We start from the raw sequence: 21448 nt of genomic DNA, 5'->3' as shown, positions 1-21448 counted from the left end.
AGTGGCGTGGATGGATCCCACCTGGAGCTCCTCAGAGCACATATTCACTTGTGACCAACACCATAGACACTGGCGAAAAAAAAACTGATGTCCTCCTAGGAGGAGGGGTTATATAGGGAGTGAACTTCCTGGATTGGGTATACCAGTGTCAACACCTGAAGGTAGCCCATAACCCATTAATTATGTAAGGCTCTGTGTCCTATGATGTACCATAAAGAAAAGACTGTTTGATCCTCATCTTCTTCCATGTCCCCTAATCATTTCCTGATAGTACCGAGCTCTGGGACAAGCTGCACATGCTCAGTTTGGTGTGTTTTGCTACATCACCTCTTACCACCTTAGAGTGTAAGCCCTTGAGGGCAGGGAGTGAAGTGAATGTACAAAATATATGTGTAAAGCGCTGCGTAAACAGTGCTATAAAAAGTAATAAAATTACTAACGGATTCCATCACAAATATATTCTAAAGAACAGAGATTCATAATGCTTCATTCCTAAAGTGCAGGATTACAGAAAACATTCCATGCATCCATCCTCCACATTCTGGAAACACTTAGTGAATACTTACTGAATGAGGGCTCTAGTCGTATACATTCTTCACAGTCCTGTAAATGGAGAAATGATATACTTTATATAGAATATAGTACTTCAAAATAGTTTTTAAACATTCGATTTTAGAATGAATGGATTTCCCTGGAAAGAAAACCTATACATAGTTAGATATTTGTTTGAGAAAGGTTTCCATCCTGCTTCTTTGAATGTTCGGCACTGCATACCAAAGCTACTACCACCCAAAAAAAAAAGTTAAAATATATAATTATTATAACAATAATAAATTCTACTACTGTAGCTTCAGAGTATACAAAACAAAATTGTAAAGCTAAAAAGCAGTTAAAAAATTGTTTGAGTAAAGTAGCGGATGTGCTGAACACACCCTTGGTGCGTCATATCTATGTGCGGGTGCTACTTTTTGCCAATAGATGTGTACAGCCGCCTTCACCCATTTACATCTATGGCCAGCTGTATGCAGATTTTAAAACATCAGGGAAAAAACAAAAACATTGCGGTTATGCTGCATGGGCAAATGAGCGCATGTGCATGCAGTGAAAACGTGAAAGAAAGTGCTTATTAAATAATGCCAAAACAAAGCTCTGTCTTGAATGAAATAAGATTGAGTAAGATACAGAGTTTCATGATTGGGTAACAGTCAAAGTATCACTGTATGGAAGGATATAATCTGTCATATTTTCACTGCTGTCTCTGGCCCTGTGGAGATTTCACTTTCTGTCCTGGTAACAGTCAGAGGAATAATAAGAATTCTGCTTTGTTACTAACCCAAAAAAAAATAAAAAAAATAAAAATAAAATTACCTTTTTAGATTAAAAAGTGACCAGAGCAAAAAGCACATTTTACTAGACTATACCCAACAATCACCTTAAGGGCAAGTTGAAACTCCAGCAGTTTGGTGTAGCATGCTGCTCGATTACTGTACAGTTTGGCATCTTTTGGATTTCTTTTAATTGCTTCTGAGTAATGCTTCATTGCTTGTGGGTAGTCTCCTACAGACAGGAAAGAAAGACACCCCACACACACCTCATTATTATATACATATACTGTATGTATAGCCATCTCAAAATTTGGATACAATATATGACTGATAATTACCAGGGTGACAATTTTAACCTCCTAGCACCGGCGTCTCCCAGCCCTTTAAGAGGTTTACGATGCTGAAAGGCAGGGCTTAAGACTACACGACAGTGATTGGCTGTCATGTGATCTGTCACTTTTGGTTAGGCGACGGTAACTGTGCAAGGAGCGCACATGCTCTCTGCACAGGTGTATTAGCAGTAATTCACTCAAATATGTGACCCCTCACGCTAAGGAACAGGCACAGAGAGGCCATATATATATTTGTGAATGGCTGGCGCCAAGGGGTTAAACAATCTGAAAAAAAAAGCCAAGCTTGGAGTAAATATACAAAATAGTTAAAAGCTTTTTTACCTTCATATATCTATTCTATGCATGAAGGGGGAGACAAAAAAAAAAAAAAAAAAAAAAAAAAAAAAAAACACACAAACACACACACTTGTGTGCTGCTCCCTCCACAGCCCCCTTAATACTCACCTGAGCCCCTCTGGATCCAACGGTGTGCATGGGATGCTCCTCTATCCCGGGTCTCTCTCCTCATTGGCTAGGAAACAGCAACAGGAGCCATTGGTTTCCACTGCTGTCTGTCAATCATAGCCAATGAGCAAAGAACAGGGTGGGAAGCACTCAAAAGTGCTCCCATAGCAAGTGGCTTGCTATTGGGGTCACTCATCAAGGGGTAAGAGCAAAGAATGCCGACAGGGGACCCCAGAAGCAGGCATATTAACCCCCCCCCCCCCCCCAGCTTTCATATCACTTTAACACAATGTTCACTAGCAAAATTATAGACATACCCCTTCCCATCGACATGAGTGCAGTTACACCTGAACGCCTTAAACCATGGGTCTTCAAACTATGGCCCTCCAGTTGTTCAGGAACTACAATTCCCATCATGCCTAGTCATGTCTATGAATGTCAGAGTTTTACAATGCCTCATGGGATGTGTAGTTTTGCAACAGCTGGAGGGCCATAGTTTGAGGATCCCTGCCTTAAACTGTCCCTGCATGGAACGAAACGTACTGTACAACACAATCAGACATTTTACAAAGATAACACTTTACTTGGCAGAAAGAAATGTCAGGAAAAAAGTGACCCTATGTGCTCTGTGTTTAAAAGACATTTTTTCCACAACGGAGTACTTCAAGCATTGAATAAAAGTATTCCCTATTGTAAAGGATAAAGATGTTAGGAATCACACAGGAGTTCAGTGAGAAGACTGCTGACAGCATACAAAGCTCAAAACTGACAACCCCAGACTGTGGCAGACAATGACAGAACTCATACTGACAAGTAAAGTTGCCTACAGACCTTTAAGGGTGATCAGACATGCATGCACAATCTGATTGCCGCTAGACTTCAGGATGAGGCCAATAGTATATGAAAAAGGAACACATTCTGTTGATGTGAATGGACAGGGAAGGGAGACTGGCAGAGGTGGAAGATGCTGCCGCCACTTTTTCTTTAATAGGAAAAGAGCATTTGGGGTAGTATTCTAACCTGCCCATTCTATTGTTCTGAAAAAGTGGGCAACTGACAGGTTTAAAAATTGAAGCAGGAAAAAGCAACAGATTTATTTAAAGCAGTATTAAACCCAAAAGCAAAAACATAATATTGCAGTTTTAACTCTTGGATGTGGTGGCTTTTCATTGGTGGTTGTACTGGTGGGGCTATACGAGACACACCCCGTACCAAAGGCCTTAGACCCCTTTCACACTGGGGCATTTTTCAGGCGCTTTAGCGTTAAAAAAAAGCGCCTGTAAAGCGCTTGAAAGAAGCCTCATCTGCAATCCCAACATGAAAGCTCAAGTGCTTTAAGAGCCCTTTCACAATGTCAGCGCCCGAAAAATGCTCGTAAAGCACCACTTAGACTAGCAGCGCTTTTCGAGCGCTATTGGGGCGCTTTTAACCCCTGCTAATGGCCAAATAAAGGGTTAAAAGCACCCACAAATCGCTGCTGCCAAAAGCACTTTTCAGGCGTTTTGCAGGCGCTTCCCATTGATTTCAATGGGAAGGGGCACTTTAGGAGCAGTGTATTCACCGATGCAAAGCTGCTGCTTGCAGGACTTTTTTTTTTTACGCCCTACCAGCTCAGCGCCTCAGTGTGAAAGCACTTGGGCTTTTACATTGGGGTTGCAGTTGCGGCTTCTTTCAGGCACTTTTTGTTTTAAAGTTAAAGCGCCTGAAAAAACGCCCCAGTGTGAAAGCACTCGGGCTTTCACATTGGGATTGCAGATTGGGAAGTGTTTTTTTTTTTTTTTAACGCTAAAGCGCCTGAAAAACGCTTTGTCCAGAACGTAAACAAGTCTGAATCATGAAGTTCTACCCAAAAACCAAATTTTCTGCCTCATTTCCTGCAGCAAGACTTCGGTTTTTTTCCCTGATGGTTAAAGTGTGGCACTGTACACCTGAATCCAGATCACGTGCCCACGTTGAAAGGTCCCACATTGAAGGGACAGGGTTTGAGTAACTAATATTATATGGTAACCAGCTAAACATATCTGGATAATCGCTAACAAAATGAAATGCCTACCTTTTTGAAAAGATTCATTGCCTTTATTTTTCTCCTCTACGGCCAGCTCAGGATTGATGTAAGCGAGACGCTCCTGCTCCTTTAGAATTTTCTCTGCCTATAGAAAAAAAAAAAAAAAAAATTATATTATATTATATTATATTATATTATATTATATTATATTATATATATATATATATATATATATATATATATATATATATATATATATATATATATATATATATACATTTTTCTTTTTTAAAAAGGGGAAAGTGCTCTTATTTTTTTTCTTTCAAGGAGCCTGCAGAGCATTGGAGATCATGGGTGCAATGTCTAGCTCCTGCAGACTCCAGATAGCCGTCTTTAGGTACAGGCAGGCAGTTCCTTGAAGATCCCCTGCCCGCTGTCACGGTGGGGGGGGGTGAACTTATTCTTTAAGACTGAAACATGCAAAGCACACCTACTGCACATTGTGTGCACTGCTCATCACAGTAGTCCTATAAAGATAACATAACAGCATTTCATGAATCTCTTTCCACACAAGCTGACCTGCTGACATTTCTTGAGAACATCTGGAGTTCTGTGTTCTGCCAGAGATTTGTTGAAGAACTGAATTGCTTCCTTGTACTTTTCTTCTTTATAATAAGAGTTCCCAATGCGGGCATATGCTCTGCACAAGGAGGACAAAACAGTAGGTTATGAGATGAGAGTAGTAAGCAAAATGTGATCAACATGTGAAAAATGTTAAGGGCTTACTTGGAGAGAGGAAACTGAAAAAATAAAAAAATAAATCATTTCACTTGTCTATTGAAAGATTTTAACCAGAGACAAACTCCTGCCCTAGCTGCCCAGGAAGAAGACATCACTTTGGTTGAGTGTCTCTGGGGACAGTCTGCAAGGCGGCTAGCTGGTCATCCCATCATACGTTCCTGAAACACTACAGAGTGAATCCAGCAGCTCTTACTACATTAGAGTTTTGGAGGCAAACTATCCAAGCAGTTGTGCTGCTTTCATATAGTGTTGGCGAGTGTGGGGATAGGGGGAATCAGTGGGAGAGGAGGCAAGAGCCGGAATGTGCTACAGACTCCACTCTATATACACAAGTGGAACATGTGACATGTTCCAAAGGTTTAAAGCATATTTAATCTAGATCTTCAGAAAGACCACTTGTATCTAGGAAGTGTTCTGAATTATAACAATGTAGCAAAGATTAGAACTCTTATTCTTCCTGGAGCTAATTTTTTTGATTCCATATGGATGAGATTAAAGTTGCCAACACACTCCTCCAATCACACAAAGAAGGTGGCCGGAGGAATGGCTCCCCACCCTCCAGCTGAACAGCCTAAATGTCAATCCGTCTGTGGCCGGTATAAATAAAATGATGTAACTTGAGGAAGACAATGCAAGAAAACACACACACACCACACTTATCCAAGCACTCAACTTCAGCTGAAAACGAGCTTCTTCTCCACACTTACTTTGCAATCTGCCGATAATCTTCTCTGTTTTCTCTTCCTACTTCAATTGCTGTTTCACATAATTCTCGGCATTTATTGTATTCTCCTTTTTCAAAATAAACAGCTAAAAAAAAAAAAAAATTAAAAAAAAAAAATTAAAAAATATAAAAAACAAAAACACATTGTTCAATAATGTACAAAGTGTGTAGCAAGCTAAACTTCATCAACAAGTGATAATGCCTTAAAGCAGGATTTCCCAACCACGGTTTCCTGGAGCCCAGGGGTTCCGTCACCATGCAGCAGATTTATCTGTCCAATGTTGGCTTCACATTTGCCCCCTGCAGCTGCTGTTAAAAATGGAAGTAAAAGCAAAACCTACTCCCACCCACATTCTAAGCCTAATCTAACCTGGTCTCCAGTGGCACCTTCTGTGTGCAGGAGAGAACAGACAGCAGCTGGTAAACGTCACCTATAGACTTGCTTTGTGGCTTCTGTTGTCAACTGCCTCTCCTGCACACACTGAAGCCAATCGCTGGCAGCTCAGCCTGGGACCAGACCGGCTTCAGAATAGGCAAGTACAGCAATGGTTTCTTTACAGGGTTAGATAGATTAGGCTTAGCATGGGGGTGGGAGTAGATTTAGGTTTTGCCTTTACTGCCACTTTAATAGTTCTGAGCTGCCACGGGAGCTAGAAAGCTATTGGTCAGCGCTGATAGGGTGGAGCTACCAGCAGCTGGAAAGTATACTGTGTGGATGCACACATCATCCCTGTCTTGTCAGTGATGGCCACTGGCTTTCCGTAGTCACTCCACAACGGATGGGGATCAAGAACCTTACATCACGGTTGATATGGGCAGCTACCACATGGTGAGGCTGAAGATGGAGCAGGTAGGAGGCACAGCACCCTGTACTCCCCTGGATACTAGCACGGCCCACCAGTGCAAACTCTGTATCGTTACGGTCATTCTGATATTATGCAATTCTATGTGTTTGTTAGAGAGAGATTACTTTAAAAGTATACCTAAAAAGACAACAATTTTATATTCCAATAGAGCAGGGAGTGGCTTGAACATGTGGCCGTTTTTTTGCTATTTATGTCCAATTCAAAAAACAAGAAATGTCTACAAAGTAAGGAAAATTAGAGCCGTTACTGGAATAAGTGTCCTCATAGCAAGATTTCCCCTTGTCCGGTTCTTGTGACCATTTTCAGTCCTAGGTGACTGCTCACTACAAACAGTAAATCTCCCTAATGAGAACACAGATAGTAATAAAACGATGAGAGAGAATCTAATACCTCACAATGCTATCCATAAATGCTAAACAACTCACCAGCCTGGTTTGTAATATAGGTCATGTTAGTTGGATCCAGCTCTCTGGCTTGCCCATAATGTTTCAGTGCCAGCTCAAAATCTTTCTTCTTGTAAGCTTCATTACCAAGCTCTTTCTCCTTTTGAGCCTGCATAGAAACATGTCAAACATCAAATTCTATAGAGTAGTGCTAATAGCCCCAATTTTCATTAAAGCAGAGCTGTACTAATTATATATATATATATATATATATATATATATATATATATATATATATATATATATATATATATATATATATATATATATATATATATCCAGCACTGGGTGTAATTAGCATTTATAATTTTACATGTCTTGTGTCACTTCTCACCTGTTTCTTATTTTCAGGGAGATCTTCTTCCATTGGCTCAGGCTTGTTCTCTTTTTTGGGCTGAGTGGGGGGTGGTGCTGGAGGTTCCTCTTCGTCATCATCCACACTGCCTAGATCTACTCCAAGTAATACACTCAAAGTGGTCATAACTCGAGGATCCTGAAGCTTTCTAGAAAGGAAAATTCTAATATGTGGAATCTAATATGTGCTCACAAAAAACTGCACCAAAAACACACAAACGAGCAGATCTACAACAACAAATTTCCACAAAGGGAGACTTAATGTTGAGCTGGTCAAAAGAAAAGTTCTCTGGCAAGCTGGTACAAGTAATTCAATTGCAGTAGCTGTTGTAAAATGCCAGCAGGGTGCTGCAGCTCTCTGAAGATCCCACTGGGTGGTGGGAGCAGAACTAAACCAAAAACAGGAGGGAGAGAACATATTCTCAGTAGTGAGATACAGCTTAAAAAAAAAAAAAAAAAAAAAGAAGCCAACAGCCGCAAAGACTGTAGGTACTGTAGATTCGCAGAACTCTAAAATGAAGGATGCGGCCTGGTGGGGATCCCCGCTTTCTGTCACTAGAGGCAGCAGAGCGGGCAGTGGATGCAGGAGTGGGAAACATGTTAAATGTTCCCAAAAGTGACCTTACCCTTTAAACTGTAGGAATGCAAATACTTAGCCAGACATCCCCTTCTCAATATAGGATTAGGATTTTACTTACGTTCCAAGGTCAGATGGCTTGTTCCTTAGTTGATCTATCAATTCTTTGTAACTTGGATCACTGAGCAGGGCTCTCGTACGAGGGTCTGATTCTAGCTTCTGGAATAAGTTGGGGGAGTTAAAAGGATTCATGAACTTCCTCTCTGCAGGGGGGAGCAAAAAAATAAAAAATAAAAGGATTGCCATGATTGACCAATAAACCATGCTGCATCTCAGCAAATTGAAGAAAGGGCGCCATACTCACTCAAAATAAAATTTTCAGACACACAACCCTAAGCCCTGGTTCACATCAGTGTGACTGTTCAGAGTCAGATGACTAATGTCAAAAAAACGTTCCTGCAGAATTTCAGCGATTTCATGTGACTTGCATTGACATCTATGTAAATTAAACCACACAAATGTCAGCAAGCTGCACTGAAGTAGCACGATTTCAACGCCAGATTGGTGTGAACCAGGGCAAAGTCACAGTTGTAGTTAGTAGCGTTGTGCCAAAAAACCACACACAACACAAACACAACACACACACTGTACCTGCCAGCCTTGCTTCCATATTTTGCAGGCCTTCTTTCAATTGTGCATTTGTTGGCTCATGTCTAAGCCCCTCTTCATAAGTTTTCTTTGCCTCCTCAAAACGGTTAAGAAATTCCAGAGCTGCTGCTTTTCTTGAGTAACCCTGGAGGGAAAGTAAATAAAAATCTTGGCACCTAGGAACCTGTACATAAATCTACAATTAAATTAAATGATCAAAGTATTTTTTTTTTTTTAAAGAGAAAAGAGAAGACTTACAAATGGGGGCCGACTTACAAATGGGGGCCATCCAGCTCCCAGAGCAGAGATGCAGAACTGCATGAACATTATAGTTAGCAAGTGCTTCATCACTACACATACACTAGAACAAGTCACTTGCTATTGGGGCGCTAGTTGTGATTAGCGGCAGGAGCCAATGACATCCACTGCTGCGTCTCAGCCAATGAGGAGGGAGAAAGCTGAGAGGGCCACTGCTCTTGCACACATCGCTGGATCAAGATTGGGCTCGGGTAAGCATTGGGGCACAGTGAGGGTTTTTTGGTCTAAAAACCTTCAGCCTCTAGAACCATTTTAATTTCATTTTTAAATATGCATTAAAGTGGTTTTAAAGCCTAAACATTTTTACCTTAACGCATTCCTTCAATGAAGGTAAAAAAGATTAGGTATAAGTATCCCCCCTCTTTTAAAAAACGTACTTGAGCCCTCGTTCGATCCAGCGACATGCACATCTGCAGCTCCTCTCTCCCCTCACCTTGTCTCACTGGCTTTGTTGAGGCAGTATGAAAAATTGCTGTTAACCACTTGACCGCTGGGCGCTTAAAGCGGTAGTAAACCCGCAAATTTATTTTTTTATTTTTTTAAACCTGCAAAGCAAAAGGCATAATGAGCTAGTATGCACCGCATACTAGCTCATTATGAAATACTTACCTTAGAACGAGGCCCCGACATCTGGCCCGATCCACGCCGAGGGAGCTGACATGCTCCCTCGGCGTTTCTTCCGGGTATCGCGGCTCCGGCGCTGTGAGTGGCCGGAGCCGCGATATCGTCGCATACGCGCGGGAGATTTCATTCCGGCAGGCCGGCCACTGCCAGATTTTCAGGCTGAGAATCCCCTTGTGCGCATGCGCCGCTGCAGTCAGCGGCGCATACCGAGGGGAATATCTCCTAAACCGTACAGGTTTAGGAGATATTTTTTTTTACCTACAGGTAAGCCTTATTATAGGCTTTCCTGTAGGTAAAAGTTAAAAATTTGAGTATACAACCACTTTAAACACCCTTAATAACCAGACCAATTTTCAGCTTTTGGTGCTCTCACATTTTGAATGACAATTACTCAGTCATGCAACACTGGACCTATGTGAAATTGATGTCTTTTTTTTTCACACAAATAGAGCTTTCTTTTGGTGGTATTTAATCACCACTCGGTTTTTTATGCAAAAAAAGACCGAAAATTCTGTAAAAAAATAAAAAAAAGAATTTTTCTTAGTTTCTGTTATAAAATTTACCAGATTAGTAATTTTTTCTTCATAAATTTTGGCCAAAATTTATACTACTACATATCTTTGGTAAAAATAAGTACAAATTGGTGGATATTATTTGGTCTTTGTGAAAGTTATAAAGTCCACAAGCTATGGTGCCAATATCTGAAAATTGATCACACCTGAAGTACTGATGGCCTATTTCAATTCTTGAGACCCTAACCTGCCAGAAAAAAAAATACCCCCCAAATGACCCCTTTTTGGAAAGAAGACATTCCAATATATTTAGTAAGAGGCATGATGAGTTTTTTGACGTTGTAATTTTTTTCCCACAATTCTTTGCAAAATCAAGTTTTTTTTTACTTTTTTCACAAAATTGTCATATTATCAGTTTATTTCTCACACACAGCATATGCATACAACAAATTACACCCCCAAAACACATTCTGCTATTACTCTCGAGTACGGCGATACCACATGTGTGAGACTTTTACACAGCGTGTCCACATACAGAGGCCCAACATGCAGGGAGCGCCATCAGGCGTTCTGGAGCACCCAGGACAATTCTGACATGTCTCTCCTACATGCAAAAATCATCATTTATTTGCTAGAAAATTACATAGAACCCCAAAACATTATATATGTTTTTTTAGCAAACACCCTGGAGAATACAATGGTGGTCGTTGCAACTTTTTATCTCGCACGGTATGTGCGCAGCAATTTTTCGAATGCTTTGTTTTGTGCTAAAAAAAAAAAAAAAAAAAAAAAAAAAAAGGATTCTAGTTTGATCGTATTGGCGAGTTGGTAGACGCACCGGAGAGCGGCGGGAGGGGATGTCTATGGCTGGGTATCTGCAGAGTATTGGCGGGCACTGCAGAGTATTGGCGGGCACTGCAGAGTATTGGCTGGGAATTGAGGGGTTACATTTCGGTGATCAGCGGTGTGGGCACTGCAGATGCAGCCCACAGCGCTGCTGACACCGATCTCTTCCCCCTCCGCTGTACCGATCAGGACAGAGAGGGGGAGGGAGGAACCGGCGTCATAACATGACGCCGGTTTGTTTACAAGTGATCACTCCGTCATTTGACGGAGCGATCACGTGGTAAACGGACGCGATGAGCGGCCGCTTACCGTGATGCGGTCGCGGATGCTCTCGAGTGCGCGCCCCAGGGGGCACGCAAGAGCGGAATTCTGGGAGGACGTCATACGACGTCCTCCCAGAGTTAAACAACCGCCCTGTAGCCGTCATTCGGCTATGGGCCGGTTAAGTGGTTAATCAAGGACAGTAATAAGAGAGCAGGGGCAAGGCCAAGTCCCGCTGTCTGTATCAATAAGATTTCTCTTTCTATGGAGGCACGCCACATGGAGTGGCTCTTTCCTCTCACTGGTCATTGAGGCATCAGTGGAAGCCACGGGCTGCTGCCAATCACAATAGAGAAAAAAAGGATTTTTGTACCCACCGTAAAATCCTTCTCTGCAATTCACCGACCGACACAGCTCCTCTCTGTAACTAAATGGGTTGTATAGCCTGCCATTAGGAGAACTAGGCAAAAATTCTAACACAATACACAGAACTTTAGTCTCGCCCCGGGGGGCGGACCCTGTGCCAACAACCCTCCCAGCTCCCAGGCAGAACTCAGTACGTCAACAAGCAGTAGAACGTAGAGAAAAGGAGGGGCGGGTGCTGTGTCGGTCGGTGAATTACAGAGAAAAGGATTTTACGTTGAGTACAAAAAAATCCTATTTTCTTTTATATTCACCGACCGACACAGCTCCTCTCTGTAACTAAATGGGACATCCCCAAGCAGTGCTAAACAAGGGGTGAAAAGCCGCATTAAAACTTCATCCGCCATGGCAAGTGGGAACTAGTGACACTAAACCCACAAAAAAAAAAAAAAAAAAAAAAAAAAAAACCCCAGCAGTGTACGGAAAAACACACCACCATATAACCGGGCATTCTCAACAGGAGAGATCCAACACCGCAACCTTTTTGTGGAGTAATGCAACAGTGCATTAACAAACAGTACTGCGTTTTTATTGAAAAACCAGGAAAAAAAAATAAAAAATCTCAAGTGCAACTACACGGCCGCCTGCAAAACTTTGCGGCCCAAACAGGCATCAGCCGATGCACTGACGTCTACCTTGTAGAACTTGCTAAACGTATGGAGAGACGACCAGGTCGCCGCCTTACACACCTGAGCGAGACACGCTTGGTGTCGGAAGGCCCAAGACGTTCCGATTGCTCTTGTAGAGTGGGCCGCGACTGGAAAGGGGGAACCTGCCTCTTCAAGGCGTAGGCTTGGACTACAATCTGTCTGATCCACCTGGAAATGGTGGCCGACGAGACCGCCATACCCTTCTTTGGACCAGCCACCAAAACAAACAGCGAGTCTGACTTCCGAAGGGGAGCCGTGGCAGACAAGTACACCTTCAGAGCCCTAAACACATCGAGAGCGAGAAGGGCCACCTCTTTGGGGTGCTTCGGCTTAGGACACAATGATGGTAATACAATGTCATCATTGATATGAAAAGCCGAAACCACCTTTGGTAGAAAAAGGACAGTTGCGGATGCAACACTACCTTATCCCTGTGGATGACCAGATAAGGTGACTTGCATGACAGGGCCGCCAATTCCAAAACCCTCCTGGCCGACGTGATGGCCACTAGAAAGACCACCTTCTGTGAAAGGGTCAACAGGGGAATCTCCCTGATATTCTCAAACAGCGGCATCTGAAGCGCCAACAACACCAGGTTCAAATCCCATGGGGGCAACGGTGGACACACTGGAGAGACTACATGCGAGTACCTTTGTTCAGGGGGTACAACTAATGAGTGAGACGCCAGGGGTCTCTGGGGGAAAAAAAAAACTGCCAGGGCTGAAATTTGCCCCTTGATGGTGCTCAACGCCAATTTCTGGTCTACTCCTTGCTGAAGAAACAGCAGGATCCTGGATATAGAAAAGGAGTGCAGATGCCACCCTTTCGCCTCACACATGGAGATGTAGGCCTTCCAGGTACGATGGTATATCTTCCGTGAAGAAGATTTCCGCGCCCTCAGCATAGTTGGAAACATCGAGTCCGACAGACCCCGGGTTCCTCAGCACCTGGCTCTCAATAGCTATGCCATTAAAGCCAGTAATGGCAAAGCAGGGTGAAAGTTAAGATATGTTGGTATTGCGCTGCCCCTATCACATCACGTGACTTCATCAGGGAAAGTCACGTGATGTGAGGTCACGCATAGGGACAGGAAGGAAGCTGACTGTGGATGCACTGTCTGCTGATTAATAGATAGAAAAAAGCCTTTTTCTAGTAATGTGTGAGTACCCTGTGTATGAAATTTTTTAATAAATGCTATTTGTGAAATACTACACTATGGTATTCCCTCTCTATTAATCTATTGGGTCCTATGGCGCAATAAGAATAAAATTCAAAGGAGAAGGTGACCGAATTTACCAGGAGAGAAGACATATAAAGAAATCTATATACCTCTATGCGAATCCCTCCTTGCTATAGGTAAGGGGCCACTGCCCACTAAAGTGTGATCACAGCGGGATTAAGCACTGGGAGATCCACACCTCAGTTGAATTTGCACAAGTTTGCACAAAGCACTTGCACTTAAAGGAGACTGTTTATTTATGGACTTGAATATTTATATCTTTTTTCTTTTTGATGGATTTCAATATGTATATTTAATCTATAGAGGCCGGATTCATTCTGATATAACGTATGTTACAGCCGGCTCTGTAGTGCGTTTACTACTATATATATTTGTTTAATTCTAAAGTTTATTCCCATGTGATCAGGAGAGGGTACCCTCTTTTTGGTCTAGGTATACTCTCTTCTTTTCGTGTATATCATTTGTTTATTATTAGGGTGGTTCACTTATATCACCTCTGGAGAGTTTACTTATTTGCACATTTATAAGACGCACTTTAGGATTAATTCACTGTTTTTTGTTTTTTTTGGCTTTGCACTCAATTGAAGCAGTTGTGTTTCCGTGGAGGTTTTCAATTGACTCTGTAGTGCGTTTACTTTTTTTTTTTTGCATTTTCTCTGCACTTTATCAAAATAGTAATTTTTTTAAGAGACTGTTTTTAGTTACTTACCTTTTGTTCACTTGATTTTCATTTATTTGGATTCTATCACCTCTGTGGTGTGTTTATTTTTATTTAATGTAGCACTTTTTGATATTATTCAGTAGACATTTATATATATATTTTTATATTACACTATTGATTTATGTAATTAGGCATTATACTTATCACCCTCAGAGGGTTATTTAATATAGGGGCAGCGCAATACCAACATATCTTAAGTTTCATATTAAGTGGATACGGTGTGATCCATTCCGGTAGTAGCAGCAGCCCCTGACATTTGATAGATCACCAGTGGTAGCGCAGGAATAAAAAAACTATCATTTTAAAGCAGGGTGAAAGATTGGACCTTGAGATAGGAGGTCCTCTCGCAGCAGTAGTAGCCAGGGAGCGTCTGCCACCAGACGCACCAGGTCTGTGTACCAGGGCCGCTGAGACCGATCTGGGGCAACCAGGATTACTGGGATCCCTCGGCCTCCACTCTGCAAAGCAGACATGGCAACAGTTTCATTGGAGGAAAGGTGTAGATCAGCAAGTACTGATCCCACGGAGCCACCAGCGCGCCTGACCACGGATCTCTTGTCCTGGACACGAATCTCGGCACCTTCCGATTGAAACGGGAGGCCAATAGATCCACATCTGGTGTGCCCCATTTCAGGCACAGCAGCCTGAATATCTCCGGATGCAACGCCCAGTCTCCTGGGTCCAGCATCTGACGACTCAGATAGGTACGAGCCACTCTGTACATGTCTATAGGCACACAGTGCAGTTCAAGACCAAGCCTGCATGAGTACCCCCATAGCAAGCCACTTGCTGTGGGGGCATGAGGAAGATCTAGGCATAAAAAAATTAAAACATTTTTATACAGAGCAGGCAAGCATGTTTGTCATTTAAATCAAAAAAATATTTTACAATCAAGGCAAGGACTGCATGAAAGATGAACACATTAGCATGGCCCTGACATTCTGCTCTGAGGTGAATTGGAAATTTTGTGACTCCCAGCCCCAACACATTTTAAATGGTCTTTCTGAACAACAATACAAAAGTACAATGACATAAGTAGCATAGTAATCCATAGCAACTGTTCAGAAGCATTTCACCTGATAGGACTACAAAAGATTGTGAAGGGGGAGCTGGAGAACTCTGCAAGCAGATGTGCTGGTATGCTTACATGCCAGGAGAATAGAGATCGACACATGATGTCTATCCTCCCTGAGAGCTGTCAGTCACTGGATATCTGCTTGTCACCACACATGAGACTGTCTCCCATGTCACTGCACATTCATAAGCTACTAAACATATGAACTGAGTGCATTACATGTCCATACCTTGCCCCAGTCCGACTTAAGCTCAACAGTTTTGCAGCCATCTTCCAGTGCTTTGGCATATTCTCTCTTTTTGGCATATGCTGCAGAGCGATTGCTATAAAGCACGTGGTTTTTGGGGTCTAGTTTGATGGCTTCAGTGTAGCATCGCACCGCTTCGTCCAAATCGCCAGCTGAAAGGGCCTTGTTGCCCTTTTCTTTCAACTCAGTAGCCTGAAAAACAAGAAGAAAGAAGTACATTTTAGAGAATGTGATCCAAACAGCAATTTTACATCAACCAACAGGAGACTTCAAGATTTCACAATGCAAGATTAGCTTTAGAAGCATATAGAATAATGGCTTTAAAGTGCACCAAGCATCACATTTCTTCCATATGAAGTTAATGGATGGCAAATAAGGTGCAACACTTTCAGGAATTTCATACCCCACACAGTGATCACAGTATCCCCCAGATAATGCTTTCATTTGCTTTTCCCTCCAGAAGGATGGAGCCTTTTATTTATAAATTTTTTTAAACAACTGTCTTGGACTAAAGCCGACCATAAACTCTTAAATCTATACAGCATGGATGGACCAATTTCCTGACCTCCTGTCCAATAACTAGAACAGTGGCTGCATCTAATTGGATGCGGCCACTGTTAGGGTGAATATTTTCCATCTACCTCCTTTGACTTCTTAATAAAAAGCAGTCAAGTCAGGCACAAGGGTGGCAATAGTGCCACCCACAGAGTTAATTATGGCTGGTTAATCAGTAACCTGCTTACAGCCAAATTCCAACTTTTTCACTAGAACTGAATGGAATGATCAGTTCCAGCATAGAACATACTTCTATACCATGTTGCCCTATGGTCTGCAGATCCCCTGATAGTCTGGACCAACACAGGGTCCAAAGCCCTACACTGGACATGACGCAGAGGGACAGTCCACCTCTAGTGCATGGGGAATGCTGTTTGAAAGCCTTCATTCTGCCCTAGACATAACCAGCAGTTAGCCCCACTGCAAGAAGAAATTTGCAGATTTCCCAGCGTTGGGCTTTAAGATGCTGGCTCAGAGATGACACAATGTAAATGCTGGTGCCTGTGCAATTTTGTAGCAGGCTGATCACATTATTACAGTCACATGACTTGAGCTCAAGAACTATTTTTTTTTATTTTTAAATAAAGGGTGCAGCACATCTGATCTGACATATCTTTATTGTTGCTGAATATAGAGATTCATGAAGAATGTATCAATACAGACTTGTGAAGTAACTGAAAGTGCCAACACTAACTTTGAAGCAAGACGAGTGGCTGCAGAAAGGCAGATCTGTGTCAGATATTTGTGAACCATGCCAAAGACTACGCATACAACCAGGATTTACACGATTGGGTCACCTCTGAGACACCATTGGAAGGAGGAAAGGGAAAAAAGGGACAAAGGGGCAAACTGATTTGCCAGTGTTGTCAGCTTCTGGAAATGTCCCCTGAAAAATACATTGTAGCCATACCTAGAGTATGCTTTGAGATAAAAAGGTACCTGCCACCAACCAGTGCCACCGCCACCTACCAGTGCCACCTGCTACCACCTGCCAGTGCCACCGCCAATCAGTGCCACATACCAGTGCCACCTGCCAGTGACAATCAGTGCCACCGCCAATCAGTGCCACCTGCCAGTGAAAACCAGTGCCACCGCCAACCAATGCCACCTATCAGTGCCACCTGCCAATGTCAACATCAATCAGTGCCACCTGCCAGTGGCAACCAGTACCATCTGTCAGTCCCATCTGTTGCCAGCCTTACTCTTTCTGGTCAGTCCATAACCCTGATGTAACAGCGTTACATTGGAGTTATTGACCGGGTGCTCCATTGTGAGTTAGGGAGTGAAAATGGCTGGCCTTATCCCGGGAGACATACATACATACATACATAACAGACAATGTTTTAAATAACAACCAGGTGTGAGTGAATGTGAAATATGTGAACCAGCACAAACAATAAGTACGTAAACTTATATATAAACTATGTGGACTCACACAAGTAAAAAAATGAAAAGTGACTTGGTGCAAAATTAAAGTTGCTGCATACATAAAAGACCAGTTGAAGTCCTATTGATGACGTAACGCGTAGGAACCGGAAGTGACGTTTACATCCGGGCAAGACGCTCGGCGGTCTGCTGTGCTTATGTTGACATTTCCTTCTGAGTAGATATTTTATTTAAAATAAAATGGTGTTTTAAAATACTACACTATGGCGGTATCTTTTGGTTTATCCTCCTGAGCCCGGTGACCATATACGAGGAAATTGGAGACATTTGTGTTATCCCCAAGACCTTGCTGTACAGCCATCCCTTGGATCATCCTCTGCCACCTGGTTGCCTGTGTGATTTTTCGCTGCTTATCTTGCAGCGGGGAGGTAATTACCCAGCGCTAGCACTACTGGCACGGATCACCACTAGAGGATCGTCCCCAGTTTGGCACATTGCACTTTTTTTTTTGCTGCGATTTTTTGAGTTGCATGTTTGCATTTTATTTGGGACACTTTAGCCTGATGCACTGATATCACTGTGTTTCACATATATGGTTTGTACCATACTTCATTTCACTGTTTGTTGCCATATTTTATTTATTTGATTCTATTTGAATATTTAAGGTATATGGCGCATGCATCTTTTATGTATGCAGCAACTTTAATTTTGCACTAAGTCACTTTTCATTTTTTTACTTGTGTGAGTCCACATAGTTTATATATAAGTTTACGTACTTATTGTTTGTGCTGGTTCACATATTTCACATTCACTCACACCTGGTTGTTATTTAAAACATTGTCTGTTAGTTCCTGTACTACTTTTGGGCAACCTCGGGGCGACTTGCATTGACTTCTATACAGAAGTCATTTGCAAGTCGCCGCGGCGAGGCAAGTCAGAGTCGCCTCGCCTGCTGTGTGAACCGGCCCTTATCTCTTTTTCTTTGGTTTAAAAGCGAACGCACACACCCCCCTATTAATTTATCCTATATTGAGAGTTCACTCATAACAGTGATTGCTGCTGCTTTTAATTTACCTTCCCGAAATTTTCCATAGAGCGCGGAAGCCCACAGATATACATATATAAAACAGGCTCCTAAATTCAAAGCAAATGTGTCAACCCCTGTGTGTGTGTGTGTATATATACAGGACATTGGAAACCTGTGGCCCTCCAGCTCTTGAAGAAAACTGGGATATATATATATATATATCCCAGTTTTCTTCAAGAGCTGGAGGGCCACAGGTTTCCAATGTCCTGCACACACACACACACACACACACACACACACACACACACACACACACACACACACACACACACACACACACACACACACACACACACTCTCTGTGTTTGGAAACCTTTACCCAACTCCCTGCATTCTAGAACACAGCCATAGTGGCACCCCCTTTATGACTCACTCCAGGCGGTGTGGGCTGAATCCAGAAAAATCAAATCAGTTTTCACGATTTTCTTTCCCGACGTCAACTGTACAAACACTTCGCTGCAGGGCAATTATAGAAAGGACAGACAGCACTATAATTTTCAAAATGTCAGAAGCTAGCACAAAGTACAGCTAAAAAAATCAAAGCATCCTCATGGATCGGATGCAAGCAACTGCCATTTTACAAAAAGACAAATAAATTTCTTCTAAAAATGAAAAAAAAAGGGGGAGCCCTACAGAGACATATCAAATACTGAATCCACAATCACTTTTTTTTGTGCATAATACAGCCTAATATTTTTAAAGTTGAACTTGAGAAAATAAACTACTCAAGGGTTAAATGCTAGCTTAGGCCCCTTTCACACTGGGGAGGTTTTCAGGCACTACAGTGCTAAAAAATAGCGCCTGAAAAAAACAGCTTTCACGCTGGAGCGGTGCACTAGCAGGATGGTAAAAAAAAAAGTCCTGCTAGCCGCATCTTTGGAGCGGTGAAAGGGAGCAGTGTATTCACCGCTCCTACCCATTGAAAGCAATGGGGCAGCGCAGCTATACCGCCGGCAAAGCGCCGCTGCAGTGGCGCTTTTAACCCTTTTTCAGCCGCTAGCAGGGATTAAAACTAAGCTAACGCCCGCACTGTCCCAGTGTGAAAGGGGCCTATGTCTGCATGCATAAGGTGTATTAATTACCTTCTGCTTTAAGCCAGCCATAGATGGTGGGATTTTCTTTCCTGCAACCACGGAGGGGGGAGTAACAGGGGTGGCCCCTCAGTGTCATTATGCAGGCAAGGTTATTACTTTTGCATTGTGCATGGATGAAAAGAGTATGCAACCATGGCTGTGAGGACCTTAGAGAAACCGCAACACAAAAAGTATAATATATTATATAGAATACAATTTTTATTTTAATGCACTCTGCGTTAAGGCAGAAGAAATCAGCTTTCAAAAGCTGGACCTCCCCACATGACTGCCCCCATAGCACAGACAGCACCCACACAGTGTAAAACTGCCAAATGATTTAATAAATATATAAAAATACAATGCACCCATAGCCAGAGTGTATGCATCCAGATAAAAGTAGCTGCAGGAGATCAGTAGCACTGATATGCAAAGGATGGGAAAAGGAAAACAAAAAAAGCCAATCATTTCTGATACACTGCTTTACAAACGAAAGGAGACAGGAGAAGGGCCAGTTTTCTTCAAGAACTGGAGGGCCATGGGTCTGTAAATTAATAAATATATATATATATATATATATATATATATATATATATATATATATATATATATATATATATATATATATATATATATATATATATACACATATATACACATATATACACACACACACACATTCTCTCCCCATGTTTGGAAACCTTATTATATAAAAAAAAAAAATCACAATATCTACTTAAAGGTAAAAGCAATCACAGCATGTAACAATTAGCAGTGGCTCTCCAGCAACCACCCGGTGGGCATGGTGACATTACAGGTCTAGATCTACCCAACATGTTTCGACATCGAAAGCATCACGAGTGGCCTCTGTTCCCCTCTACAAGTGTGGACGCCGTCTGGTCTAACCCTGGAGGCATTGAAGTCTGAAACTGGCAAACTGCTTTAACCATGGATGGAATCCTAGGGGCTTGCTAATGAACATACATGTTTATTTGATCTTTGTTATGGGTATCCTGTTCATTTAGTCGGCCTTACACGAGACCTACATGGAAAATCGGTGGATGGGTGATTGTCCCGCTCCATTTTTGAACTTTCTGATCACAGAAGTTTGAACACATTTTTACATAACTTTATTTTTGTAGGTTTTATTTATGTTGATGCACACCCATTATATGCATATACAGCAGGGTGGATATGATTTAAAATCAAGTCGATTTAAATCACTAGTAAAAAAAAAAAAGGCTCGATTTAAATCAACTCAATTTAAATCAGAATTTTTAAAGAGCAACTGTCAGCTCTGTCCCACAGCAGCTCCTCCCCTGACTCCGACAGTGCCATTCACTTTAATGGGACGGCTGGTGATGTGATATGACACAACAAGGGGAGGGATGTGGCGGCGGCTGGTGAGTGGATGCCCGCTAAAAGGCACTGCCATGATGAATCTGAAATGACAAGTGCTCTAAATGTAAGGACTCATTCCTGCTGGTAGCTAGAATCTTTAAAAAATTTGCAAACAAAATAAAGATTTCCCATTTAGAATAATAAGTCGTCAGGTTAGTAATTATTCCCAAACCGAGTCACTTATGGCTTGCTACTATTTTGCTCCTCAAGTTATGTGCAGAAAGATCACAAGGTTTATAAGTGGCTTAGAAGGTTTCACTTTCCCTTCCTCCTCACTTAGAGCCTGGTACTGATGCATTTCTCTTCAATCATAATTTGTAGTGTACATAGATTTGCAATGAGATAAAGGAATATTCCTGAACTTTGTTTTATCCCATGGTTACTGTGAAATTGTGTGAATACATCAAGGCGGTGCGCGTGTTATCTCAGCTTGCATTCATTGAATGAGTTTACCAAAAATCTAAATATTGCAGAATATACAGCCTCATGCTA

The 21448-nt window shown here is 42.1% G+C and overlaps 1 protein-coding gene across 1 annotated transcript in view; it reads right to left on the bottom strand.

Moving 5' to 3' along the window:
- STIP1 (stress induced phosphoprotein 1) overlaps positions 1-21448 on the bottom strand; it is a 51346-nt gene that overhangs the window by 10538 nt on the left and 19360 nt on the right. The window contains exons 2-11 of the mRNA XM_077455771.1: positions 15440-15649; positions 8544-8685; positions 8014-8155; positions 7296-7464; positions 6944-7070; positions 5636-5738; positions 4707-4827; positions 4176-4272; positions 1433-1557; positions 567-603 (exon numbers count right to left, since the gene is read on the bottom strand). Of these exons, the coding sequence (XP_077311897.1) occupies positions 567-603; positions 1433-1557; positions 4176-4272; positions 4707-4827; positions 5636-5738; positions 6944-7070; positions 7296-7464; positions 8014-8155; positions 8544-8685; positions 15440-15649 (1273 nt within the window). The remainder of the gene's footprint in view (positions 1-566; positions 604-1432; positions 1558-4175; positions 4273-4706; positions 4828-5635; positions 5739-6943; positions 7071-7295; positions 7465-8013; positions 8156-8543; positions 8686-15439; positions 15650-21448) is intronic.

Source organism: Lithobates pipiens, unplaced genomic scaffold (genome assembly GCF_037356315.1).
Source record: "Lithobates pipiens isolate NorthernLeopardFrog02 unplaced genomic scaffold, aLitPip1_a1.2 Scaffold_10, whole genome shotgun sequence".
Lineage (NCBI taxonomy): Eukaryota > Metazoa > Chordata > Amphibia > Anura > Ranidae > Lithobates > Lithobates pipiens.
This window is presented reverse-complemented; position numbering and strand designations above follow the sequence as displayed.